The sequence below is a fragment of the Bison bison genome, unplaced genomic scaffold (genome assembly GCF_000754665.1).
Source record: "Bison bison bison isolate TAMUID 2011002044 unplaced genomic scaffold, Bison_UMD1.0 scf7180017864466, whole genome shotgun sequence".
In the NCBI taxonomy this organism is placed as follows: Eukaryota; Metazoa; Chordata; class Mammalia; order Artiodactyla; family Bovidae; genus Bison; species Bison bison.
In genome coordinates this window covers 3,690,014-3,703,418 of record NW_011495027.1, presented here as the reverse complement: position 1 = coordinate 3,703,418, position 13,405 = coordinate 3,690,014, and the positions used below count along the sequence as shown (strand labels likewise).

At 38.6% G+C, this 13,405-nt stretch overlaps 1 protein-coding gene across 1 annotated transcript in view; it reads left to right on the top strand.

Annotated features, from left to right (window-relative positions):
* The window catches only part of COL24A1 (collagen, type XXIV, alpha 1), a 396,106-nt gene that overhangs the window by 92,998 nt on the left and 289,703 nt on the right, over nt 1-13,405 (top strand). The window contains exon 9 of the mRNA XM_010860327.1: nt 9,995-10,039. Within this exon, the coding sequence (XP_010858629.1) occupies nt 9,995-10,039 (45 nt within the window). The remainder of the gene's footprint in view (nt 1-9,994; nt 10,040-13,405) is intronic.

Sequence of the window (13,405 nt, the reverse complement as noted above, 5' to 3'; positions counted from 1 at the left end):
TTTTCATGGTTGTTGATTTTTTTTTTAAATTTTGTTCTGATTTCTTGCTTAAGGCTTCTTTTTCAATCAGCTATGGCTGGTTTATCACACTTTCATGCATTGGAGAAGGAAATGGCAACCCACTCCAGTGTTCTTGCCTGGAGAATCCCAGGGATGGGGGAACCTCGTGGGCTGACGTCTATGGGGTCACACAGAGTCGGACACGACTGAAATGACTTAACAGCAGCAGCAGTTTATCACTATTTCTCATTTTTGCCATAGGTTTCCCTGATTATGTTGGCCAAACATGGATATAAACCTTTGTATTCCTCTTGGCATTGCTGACATGAGTCCTGTAGTGTGTGACAAATTATTAGATACTTGGACCTAGTCTGTAGAGGAATGCCATTATACTGTAGAAAATGAAAATTTAATATTGGCTTTCAGATACAGTGCATTAGGAAATAAAAGGAAATATATGTGTGATTTAGGGATCCCTAAGTGCAAGGACGGTGTTTTGTTCAGTGTGGTATTTCAGCCCAGTGAATGCCACTTAGCAGCCATGCTATTAGTGAATGAATGAATGCTGCTTGTAAGTTTATTTTTATTGGAGCATAGTTGCTTTACAGTGTTGCATTGTTTGCTGCTGTACAGCAAAGTGAATCAGCCATATATGTGTGTGTGTGTGTGTTTACATATCCCCTCAACAGAGCACTGAGTTCCCTGTGCTATTCTGTAGGTTCTCATTTGTTTTCTGTTTTGTACATAGTAGTGTGTATACGTCAGTCCCAGTCTCCCAATTCACCCCTCCCTTTCCCCATTTAGTGTCTACATGTTTGTTCTCTACAATTGTTTCTCTATTACTGCTTTGCAAATACGTTCATCTGTACCATTTTTCTAGATTCCATATATATGTGTTAATATACAATATTTGTTTTTCTGATTTTCCTGTGTGATAGTCTCTGGGTCTGCCCACATCTCTGCAAATAGCGTAATTTCATTCTTTTTATGGCCGAGTAGTACTCCATTGTATGTATGTGCCTCATCTTCTTTATCCATTCATTTGCTGATGCTGTTTATAAGTTTAATTGACTGTTCCCTTTCACCTAGTCCTTGTGGTTGTCTTTTTCCTGAAGCTGCTGCTGCTGCTAAGTCGCTTCAGTCGTGTCCGACTCTGTGTGACCCCATAGATGGCAGCCCACCAGGCTCCCCCGTCCCTGGGATTCTCCAGGCAAGAACACTGGAGTGGGTTGCCATTTCCTTCTCCAATGCATGAAAGTGAGAAGCGAAAGTGAAGTTGCTCAGTCGTGTCAGACTCTTAGTGACCCCATGGACTGCAGCCTACCAGGCTCCTCCATCCATGGGATTTCCCCGGCAAGAGTACTGGCGTGGGTTGCCATTTGCTTCTCAAATCAGTAACCCTTCTTACCTGTCTTATTTTCCCCTCAGTCCTCCAAACACCCTCCATCCCATTTAGGTAGAGTGAGTAAAACTAATTAACCTGCTACTAATATCTCAGTGATGTTGCCTTTCACGTGATCATTTATAAGGAGAGCCCACCTTTGCCTCAGCTTGCAGAGACTAGACAGAAGCAAAAGATACAAGGAAGTTGCTTCAGACAAAAGGGTGGTTTTGAGATAAAGTTTGTCACTAGAATTCTGCAGTTGTTTTAATCACATCATTTTATCCTACAGTTCATTCAGGAAACCAGTATTAGGTAAACAAGATATAGTTCCTGTGTTCAAGTAGTTTACTGTCTAAAAAAGTAAGTAGATACTAAAGTAAATCACAAAAGTATATTAGTCTATAACAAGTGCAGTGATGAAGATGAAAAAAGTTTTTGTAGCAGTGATTGAAGGTTACCTAAACTTCTTAAGATTGTAGGTGGGGAAAGTGTTTAGAGAACACTTTGATGTTGCTCAGAGGCAACATCTGAGCTGCTTCTTAAGGATGAACAGAAAGTTATCATGATGATACCATAGTTAGTAGACATGTATGCTGTCTACACACAGGTGATGGCATAAACCAAGGCTTGGAGCCAAGAAACAGGTCCTTGTTTGGAGATTATAAAGTGTTAGTCAGGGTGTGTCTGGAAATAAGGTGCATTCAGGGGTCAAATCATGAAGGAGCTTGGATACCATGGTAGAGCATTTATCATATGGTAGAGAGCTACTGAAGGGCTTTAAGAAGAGGAATGCCAGAGACAAATCATTGAGTCATCAGAATTTCTTTGGTGTTTTTGTGGATTCTAGAGAGGAATGCTCCTACTTTTCTAAAACCTAAAGTTTAGGTAAGGAGGCTCAAGATAGGAAAGCAGAGTTGATAATGCAGAAGTTGTCTTATACCATAGGGGGTACTTTCTCATACGTAGGAAAAATCTTTATTTTAGTGAATATAAGTCCTTATATTTAGTGGGGGGAAAAAACTTTAAAAAAAACCGGTCATATATAAACATGGAGATAATATCATTGAGACTCTTTCTCGATACATATATGTAAGCATTCCTCACTTTGCGTGGTTTCAGTATACACAGCTTTCACTTACCATGGTTTAATTAACACCAGTCTCCCAACAACATGGTTCAAATTTCACTTACCACAATATATTAACTGTGATTAGCTGCATAAAGTATAAACTTTGCTACTGGCTCTTCAGCTTACAAGTCTCTGCATAAATAGTAGATGTGCATCAAGATCAGTGACCAGTCACATAACTTCACTCAGAATCTGTTGGTGATTGTACTGTGCACATCTGTTAGTTACTACATAGACAGCAGAACGTGTCACTATGTTGCTTCCTTCTCTCTGTGATGAACTCATGTGACATTTTACACAGATGGATAATCAAAAAAAAAACAACAACCTGGTAAACAAGATGACAGAACACTGAAATAAAGAAATAGTGATAACAGAAATTGAAATTAGAATTGAATATAGATGGAATTATAGAAGAAATAGCTGATCCTGGCACACTGCTGCCACTTGAGTTAACTAGATATGCAAAGAGAAGTACTTAGTAAAGGTGAACTTTTGACATAAGAGGAAAGTGTTGTGATGAATAGGATAGAGATGTCCCAGAGGAGGTTACAACAGCAAAAAAAAAAAAAAAAAAATCTTCATATTACAAGAACTCTTGGACCTATTTCATGACACTGAAAGTGCAAAGGATGAAATGTTGGAAGTTGACCTATACTCAGAAAGAAGTGTGACAGTTTGCCAAACCATCATCAGATCAGATCAGTAGCTCAGTCCTGTCCGACTCTTTGCGACCCCATGAATCGCAGCTCGCCAGGCCTCCCTGTCCATCACAAATTCCCGGAGTTCACTCAGACTCACGTCCATCGAGTCAGTGATGCCATCCAGCCATCTCATCCTCTGTCATCCCCTTCTCCTCTTGCCCCCAATCCCTCCCAGCATCAGAGTCTTTTCCAATGAGTCAACTCTTCGCATGAGGTGGCCAAAGTACTGGAGTTTCAGCTTTAGCATCAGTCCTTCCAAAGAAATCCCAGGGCTGATCTCCTTCAGAAGGGACTGGTTGGATCTCCTTGCAGTCCAAGGGACTCTCAAGAGTCTTCTCCAACACCACAGTTCAAAAGCATCAATTCTTCGGTGCTCAGCCTTCTTCACAGTCCAACTCTCACATCCATACATGACCACAGGAAAAACCATAGCTTTGACTAGACGGACCTTTGTTGGCAAAGTAATGTCTCTGATTTTGAATATGCTTTTGCCAAACCATAGGATATATGTTTGCTCAGTATGGTTCTTTATACAAGAAAAGCACGCTATTCAAACTACTCTTCATAAATTTTTGCTAAGAAATGGAACTTTAATTTTCACTGTTTCTAATGTTTTAAATTACACGGTACTAAATTAATCTTAGTTGAACATTTTTTTCATTTCCCTATGCAAGTGTAACTGACAGACTTTTTAACATTTGACAAAAATTTTTAAAGATCACAGACTTTTTCCCATTATTAATATTTCTTGCATGGTTTCAGCCTATATGCTCAGTTTTATAGATCTCTAGTACCATGCAAAGCAAGGATGGTTCTGTATGTAAATGGTTCCACTGTTTTCCTTATGGATAAATATTTTATTTATTTATCCAAAATTTAGTTACTTGGGGAAGTTCAGGTATACACTTGAAGTTTGTTTCCTTTCCATCCCTTAATATTTCTAATTTTGATTCAGTTGTATCTTTCTTTTTTGTCCTATGTGGTCATATATTGATAACCTATTTGTTAGGATTCAAATTAATGTTAAAAGAAGTATTAAAATCTCTATATTAAAATTAGATTCTAAGCCCCACTTATTATTGGAGGTTTTAGCAAGGCAACTTTCCGTCACAACAAAAATCAAGACAACCCTATAACTCTTTACATTGAGTTTTTAAAATGTTCTAAAACAATTTGTAAATTTTTCTATTGGTACTTAAGAAATGCATTCATTTCAGTTTCAGTATATTCATCAGAGAAAAGTCATATGTTGTTAGTTGCTGGACCTTTTTTGCTCTTCCTTTGTGGGTGTAGGAAGAACAGTGACTCAAATAATATTTTCAAAATACTATGATATGAAAAATTAAAGAAAAATAAACTGTCAGGTTCTTAGATTGGAGCTATGTCAAAACTTGAATTTAGGTATTTTTTCCCAGGAACATTATTTACTTCATTTTAAAAAAAAATGTTACAGATTAGTATTTAGAAAACAAATGAGGCCTATAGTCACAAATTAAGGAATAGGGAGACTTTTATACAATAATGGTGCTAACTCCACTATATTACAGTAGAATAATATTACATTGAAAAATAGCAAAAAGATATTTTCTTCCACTTAGAATCTTTCATTTCAATATTAAGAGAATTGAAATATCATATTAAATAATACTTAGAATCTATTTTCCCCCAAATAACTTAAATTCCTCTTCATCTTTTCATCAATTCATTTATTCATCCAGGTCTTTCTATCAATTAATTGACAAGCACTTACTATGTTCTGAAAACAAAGATCATGGCATCTGGTCCCATCACTTCATGGGAAATAGATGGGGAAACAGTGTCAGACTTTATCTTTTTGGGCTCCAAAATCACTGCAGATGATGACTGCAGCCATGAAATTACAAGACGCTTACTCCTTGGAAGAAAAGTTATGACCAACCTAGATAGCATATTGAAAAGCAGAGACATTACTTTGCCAACAAAGGTCCGTCTAGTCAAGGCTATGGTTTTTCCAGTGGTCATGTATGGATGCGAGAGTTGGACTGTGAAGAAAGCTGAGCACCAAAGAATTGATGCTTTTGAACTGTGGTGTTGGAGAAGACTCTTGGAGAGTCCCTTGGACTGCAAGGAGATCCAACCAGTCCATTCTAGAGGAGATCAGCCCTAGGTGTTCTTTGGAAGGAATGATGCTGAAGCTGAAATTCCAGTACTTTGGCCACCTCATGCGAAGAGTTGACTCATTGGAAAAGACTCTGATGCTGGAAGGGATTGGGGACAGGAGGAAAAGGGGATGCCAGAGGATGAGATGGCTGGATGGCATCACCGACTTGATGGATGTGAGTTTGAGTGAACTCCGGGAGTTGGTGATGGACAGGGAGGCCTGGCGTGCTGCGATTCATGGGGTCGCAAAGAGTCGGACATGACTGAGCAACTGAACTGAACTGTACTGTGTTCTAGACATTGAGCATACCATATTAAAATAGTTCAAGAACTTAGGTTTAAACTCTTTAAGGGGCTCATATACCATCTCTAACTCCACCCTCAAATCTAATTTATAATCACGTCTCACCTAGACTGTCATAATAGTCTCCTACCTGATCCATTCTCTTTCCCTTCCACTCATCCCAAAGTCCCCATCTTTGTTTCAGGTCATATGCCCATGGGAACCTGAATCTGATTTTTCTCTGATACATGCATCAGTGTTACTTAAATTCTTCCTACGCCTCAAAGCCTGAATTGCCTCTAATAAATGCCTTTGTTTTTCATTCAATGCAGGGTGAAAAGGAAAAAGTGAATTTCTTAACAGATTCTAGTAATTGCAGAATCCTAACAGGTTAAAGCAGAAGGCAATGGCACCCCACTCCAGTACTTTTGCCTAGAAAATCCCATGGACAGAGGAGCCTGGTGGGCTGCAGTCCATGGGGTTGCTACAGTTGGACACAACTGAGCGACTTCACTTTCACTTTTCACTTTCATGCATTGGAGAAGGAAATGGCAACCCACTCCAGTGTTCTTGCCTGGAGAATCCCAGGGATGGGAAGTCTGGTGGGCTGCCGTCTATGGGGTTGAACAGAGTCAGACACGACTGAAGCAATGCAGCAGCAGCAGCAACAGGTTAAAGGAAATCTAGCAGTCGTTAAATTCAGCGCTATCATTTTACAGATGAAGACTTTGAAACTATTGATATATAACTAGCTAGTGGCAAAACTGGATCTAGAGTTCAGTGTGCTTGGTCTTTTCATTATTAGTAGTAAACCAAACCAAACCAAGAGAAGGAAATGGCAACCGACTCCAGTGTTCTTGCCTGGAGAATCCCAGGGACCGGGGAGCCTGGTGGGCTGCCATCTGTGGGGTCGCACAGAGTCGGACACGACTGAAGTGACTTAGCAGTTAGCAAACCAAACCAAAAACATTTTGTGCTTTACTTAGGCTCTTTTGATTGCAAAGAATGGAGACATAGGCTATCTCAAGGAAGAAAGAATTATTTCAATCCTCTCTACAGCATTAAGGGAAACTGGAGACCCATGGAATCTAAAAATATGTATTGTAATATGACTTGGTCTCATGGAGACAGGTACTGATTCAAGGCAGCTCTGAGTATCTTAGCAGCATTAGTTTGTAGCTCTTTTACTATACTTTTCTGTTAGTACTGCTGCTCCTCTGCTCTCTCTGCATCTGCCTTTTTGTGTTACCTGGTTTTCCCTCTGACAACTTTCTTTCTCAATATAATTTCTTTTCACAATAATTTTTTAAGTTGTACTTTGGCTTTCTTCTCTTTCTCTTATCTTTCCTTTGTCAGTCTTTCTAGCTTTAGCTAAGTACCTAAATTAGTCTTTCCTTCCTTCTATTCCCTCCTTCCTTCCTGTTGAACTTACTTTTAAGAAGATTTTAATTGGCCCAGCTTGACCCTGTTTATGAGAAAGTCTCTATTCCAAGTGTCTTTATAGGCTACTGGCCAGACTTCATATTGGCTCCCCTTAGATTGAGTGCCGTCTCCTGTGGCTGAGGTGAAGTAGGAGTGAGCTCATGAAGAAAAGATCATGACTGTTTGGTGTTGCCCTCTTATTAAGGGCTGTTGATGAAGAAGAATCTCTTAGGAGAGAATTGTACATTTGGAGGATATTAGGGTCAGTGTGTCTAGCTCACTGTTATAAACTGCTTCAGGGAAAGTACGCTAACACGGTTGTAGCACCAGTGTGTTTTGTTTCACCAGGGCTGAGGAGGGAAGAATCTTCGGTCAGAGAAACAGAGAGTGGCCAGAGAAAGGGAAGCATATAATTAGACTCAGCAGTACACAGAAATCAAAACAAGGAAGTAAATATTTAATACAGGTTTTTTGTTTGTTTGTTTTTAAAGAAAAGGAACTAGGCCCCTGACAGAGAGTCTCTATCTATATGCCTCTCACTCCGGCTCCCCATTTGTCATCTTCCTGACCCTCTCCTAGGAAATACATCCTTCTAGATCTGCTGCCTCTTCCGAGGGAGATGCAGCCACTATTTTAGTGCTGAGGACATTTCTTAGTTCCCAGTATTAAAAAAGTGAAAAGGCTAGGTTTGTGGATATTTTTTATCTGTAGACTCTTTAACATTTGGACAGCTGAGAACAGTGTCCCCTGTTTTGTAATTAGGCTGGTATTTAGCTATCTTAAAAAAAAAAAAGTATAAACTCAGAGTGAAACTGTGGGTGTATTAGAGGCCATTGGTAAATGTGTAGCTTTAATAATTCCTTTTTTTGATTTATCTTGGTTATCTACAATTTAACATTTGATGAGGATGAGACTGTCCTACATTTGAGTTTGAGACAAATATAGGCATATAAAGTAAATAGGAGGGCAGGTTACTAAGCTCATGATAAATCTGTCAAACCAACATGATTCTACCTTACTGCCTACATGACTTTGATCATATCATTTAATTTCTCAGAGAATTTTCTCATCTGTAAAATTGGAGAAGGAAATGGCAATCCACTCCAGTATTCTTGCCTGGAGAATCCCATGGACAGAGGAGTCTGGCAGTTTACAGTTCATGGGGTCGCAGAGGCGGATACAACTGAAGCGACTTGGCGTGGCATAAATGCGGAAGATACTTGCTTCATAGGACTGCTACAGAATTAGCCACTTCTTTGTTTTTATTAGTTTTTTTAGTTCAGTGAAGTCTCTTTGTGCCTTCCTTCCTTCCCCTCCACTTTTTTCCCGTATTCTTTGTCATGGCTACTTCTCTTATTTTTAATAGTCTAATCAGGAAAGAACGGAGCTCCCAGAAGACAGGCCATTTCCTCTGCACTCTGGTTTTTTCCTTCTGTTATTCCCTTGTTACTTATATGCTTACATTTACAGATAACACAAAAATTTTTGCCTCCAACTTGCTTTCTTACATTTTCTGATCTTCTCTATGGTTCCTAAGAGTCTCTCTACTTAAACATTTACTTATGTTTTAAGTTTATCATCTCAGAAACTGCTTAAATCATTTCCTTATTTTTCAAATAGGCACCTCTTCTAATTTTCCCATTGTCTAACCAGGGTATAATTTCCTTCTCTAATTCATGAATTCATGTTCATAAATCCTCAGTGATTAATCCTGAATGACTCTCTTCCCTCTATTACCCTATATCCTGAAACCCCAAAAATGTATCTTCAGTTTGCTCTACGTTAATTTGAAGTTTCTGACATTTGTAAACTATGATTTATTTCAGATTTTTGAAGTTTGCTTAAAATTCTGAGATTCTTTTAAAAAGGAACTTTCTGTTGTTCTTTTATATACAGCAAATCGAGTAAACAGCAGGTTGACTTACTGATTGTTAATTAGAGCTGTATAAATACGCTGATTCTTTGTTCCTGTCTTCTTTTTTTTTTAGCTTCCTTCCTTTTGCTCATAGAATATCTTTCTAGAGCATAAAGGTTGTTATCTCTTTTATATCTTTGAATGTTGATGATAGAGATTAAGATTTGACTTTGGTTCTTATTTGGAAAATCTTTTTTGTTACTAATGTCTTTTTTAAAAAAATTGAGATATAAATGACATATAACATTGGTTATTGATTTCTTCAGTTCAGTTCAGTTCAGTTGCTCAGTCATGTCCGACTCTTTGTGACCCCATGAGTCGCAGCACGCCAGGCCTCCCTGTCCATCACTAACTCCCAGAGTTCACTCAAACTCACGTTCATTGAGTTGGTGATGCCATCCAGCCATCTCATCCTCTGTTGTCCCCTTTTCCTCCTGCCCCCAATCCCTTTCAGCATCAGAGTCTTTTCCAATGAGTCAACTCTTCGCGTGAGGTGGCCAAAGTCTTATAAACCCCCTTTGGGTGGACTTGAGCAGTCTCTTTTATTCACTCATTCACAGAATGTTATGACAATGTTTTAGAGAAACTGCGTGAATATAGTCCAGTTTTTCAATAATTACAAACAGAATATATCTGAAGGCCTTTCATTTCAGCATTAATGAACTAAAACCAACTTTTAAAAAGCTGCAGCAGAATTGAGCAGACCTATTGCTAAATACCAGCCTTTTATAAATGATGCTGTTTTTTTATTCAATACTATGTAACCATTTTAGTTGCCAACAACAAATCTTTCAAATAGCACTCAAAATTGATTAAGAATTATTAATAAGAATTTATTATTTAATAAAATTAAATTTTTATTAAATTAAAAGGATAACATTTAATAAGACATAGATTAGTAATAATTACATTTTCATTAATGAGAAAACTGGAAGTTGGGGTGAATGACAACTGTGGTTAGTTATTGGACTCACATGGGTTTACTTTTCATAGCATGTCTTCACCTTTACCATTGCAGGGTCTCAAGGGGCATCCAGGACTCCCAGGACTCCAAGGGGAACAAGTAAGTATTCTTCCTTTGTCAGACTTGCATCTTCTCCAGTGAAAAAAATACACAGTGGGAAACTCCACTGAGAGATTATTTTTCCACACTTAACTCCTGCAGTTTTTCTTAATGCTTTTAAGGAAATGCTTTTTTTAATGCTTATTTTTTTCTTAATGCTTTCAATTTTCTTAATGTCTTTTTCCTGTCAATTTTTCTTAATTCTTTGACTCTCTTTAGTACAGGAAAAACTTCTAACTTATTATCTACTAAATTTTGTTGGTTTTTTCTTATCTTAGACTTACTTTCAACTATCTGCCTAACATGCTCCGAAACAGCTGTTTTAAACTTTTGTTATTCATAAACTCTTGTGAGAATCTTATAAATGCTGTGAGCCCTGTCCCCAGATTATCCATGCATATGCACACGTGCACACACACACACTCTCTGATTTTCTTGTATTTCTCGGGGGCTTGCCTGTTCTCCAAAGTCTATACACAGCTGTTAGTTCCCTACCATTGTGCGAAGGAATGCAAATAAGTTTGATAACAATCCAAATTAGAATGTCAGTATGCTATTTTTTGTTCATTCTATATATACGCACATATGTAAAAGTCAAAATAGTTTGGAAACTGTTTAGTTTTTGATCATGTTATTTCTTCTTTCTTCCACCAGAAAATAATATATCATTATGTCACAGGAAAAAATAAAGTCAAATCTCTTGTTTTCAGTACAATGTGTACTAGGCCAGAATGCATATATCAGTGAAAAGGGTGAGAGATTAGATACTAACTAAAGTGACAAATCGGAAAAGGCAATGGCACCCCACTCCAGTACTCTTTCCTGGAAAATCCCATGGGCGGAGGAGCCTGGTAGGCTGCAGTCCATGGGGTCGATAAGAGTCGGGCATGACTGAGTGACTTCACTTTCTCTTTTCACCTTCATGCATTGGAGAAGGAAATGGCAACCCACTCCAGTGTTCTTGCCTGGAGAATCCCAGGGACAGGGGAGCCTGGTGGCCTGCCATCTATGGGGTCGCACAGAGTTGGACACGACTGAAGCGACTTAGCAGCAGCAGCAGCAGCAAGGTGACAAATCATTACTGGAGATTTAGCAAAGAGCCTCAGGAAGCCCTAAGAGGAGCTCCAGAAAGTAAACTGATGGATTATCCCTGAGGGAAAGACAAATAAATAAATAAAGCCAATGTTTTCTTTCATTCATTCATGTTAGAGGAACAGTAAGCTCTATTGGAGAAGGCAATGGCACCCCACTCCAGTACTCTTGCCTGGAAAATCCCATGGACAGAGGAGCCTGGTGGGCTGCAGTCCATGGGGTGGTGAAGAGTCGGACATGACTGAGTGACTTCACGTTCCCTTTTCACTTTCATGCATTGGAGAAGGAAATGGCAACCCACTCCAGTGTTCTTGCCTTGAGAATCCCAGGGATGGGGGAGCCTGGTGGGCTGCCGTCTATGGGGTTGCACAGAGTCAGACACGACTGAAGCGACTTAGCAGCAGCAGCAAGTTCTATTAAGTCCCTGAGGCACAGTTTTTCAAGATTGCTAATTACTGGACATGGCAAGAAAAGCGATATATGTATTGGTAGCAAGTACAATCTCAGTTTCTTCAGTACTTAACAATCTCAAGTACGAGATCAAATGAGTGCTGAAAAGCATTTGAGCATATATAGAAAAAAAAAAAAACAGAAGGGCAAGAGGGAAAGAGAGATTAGATCCTAGGGAAGGAAAAAAATCCCTAGAATACTGCTTTGGCAGAAATGTGTGGATTCCAATGAAGAAAACCTGACAGATCACAAGTTAGTGAAAAAGCTGACCGTTTGTCAGTACTGATCAGTTTTCTCATAACTGCTCTGTTATCTAGTTCCATTAGTATACATGTCCTTGTTCTGAGGGTGGTATGCTTGTGAGAAGAGTCCAAAATCAGTTTTAAAGATTGGAACACGTATTATAGAAATCAGTTCTATTTTGTATAATTCCAGAAGAAAAAAAGACAAAATTGGTGATAACCATGAGGAACAACTAAAATCATTTTGCATTTTAACTGTTGGAGACACTGTGGACATTAAGAGGAGCATGACTAATTTGCTAGGAGACATTCCCTTCTGGATAGTTTGTAAATATTTATTAACTGGCCAGAAACATTTAGGAAAGTAATTATATCATCTGTGTAAGCTCTAGTATTAAGAGCTGTCATTTACTGAGTCTATTAGTTGCCAAACTGTACTACTGTTAACTGGAACTTCAAGTAGTATAACTGTGCATTGAATGTTTCCATATGTTAACTCATTTGATGCTCCACAACACTAAGAATTATTATAGTTACCCCTGCTTTTAAATATATTTTCCAACATTGTCCTGTTTTCTCTACATTATAATCCTGTGACCTCTACATTATAATCCTGTGATATTACTATTGTGTTTTACTAATGAATAAATGAAGACATAGGGAGGACCCATGCTAGCAGTGCTTGGACTGTCAATGAAGTCTGACTCAGAGCGTTGGCTTTAATTCCTCAGGTGAGAAGTGGGATTGGAACAGGTTTAACTATTCCTGATTTTTCCAGGAGTAGTGATATAACCCTGTGTCTAAATTACTCCAGACAATCTACAGATTAAAGTGAGCCATTTTTTAAATGCAGAGTGAATTAAGTTACAGTATTTCTTTTGAGTCTTTTGAGCTCTGTTGTTGTCCAAGTGATTTTAGGGTGTGGTTGGCTTAGGGTATGTTTATGCCACATATGACTGCTGAAAGCTTACTTATTTACTTTGTTTACTGCTGTTGCAGAAGAGCAGGATTTAGTCATTGAATAGAGTCCTTTTGTGTATTTCTCTGTGCAGCTGGAATGTGTTATATCGCTACATGTTGTCTTAACACCCTCTATGAAAATCTGTTCAAAATCAGATTTCATTTACGTCTTAAAACAGATTGCTTTTTAACTGAGATTGATTAACCTAATTGAACCGTGAACTTCCAGATGTTCAAGCTGGTTTTAGAAAAGGCAGAGGAACCAGAGATCAAATTGCCAACATCTGCTGGATCATCGAAAAAGCAAGAGAGTTCCAGAAAAACATCTATTTCTGCTTTATTGACTATGCCAATGCCTTTGACTGTGTGGATCACAATAAACTGTGGAAAATTCTTCAAGAGATGACAATACCAGACCACCTGATCTGCCTCTTGAAAAACCTATATGCAGGTCAGGAAGCAACAGTTAGAACTGGACATGGAACAACAGACTGGTTCCAAATAGGAAAAGGAGTACGTCAAGGCTGTATATTGTCACCCTGCTTATATAACTTCTATGCAGAGTACATCATGAGAAATCCTGGGCTGGAAGAAGCACAAGCTGGAATCAAGATTGCCAGGA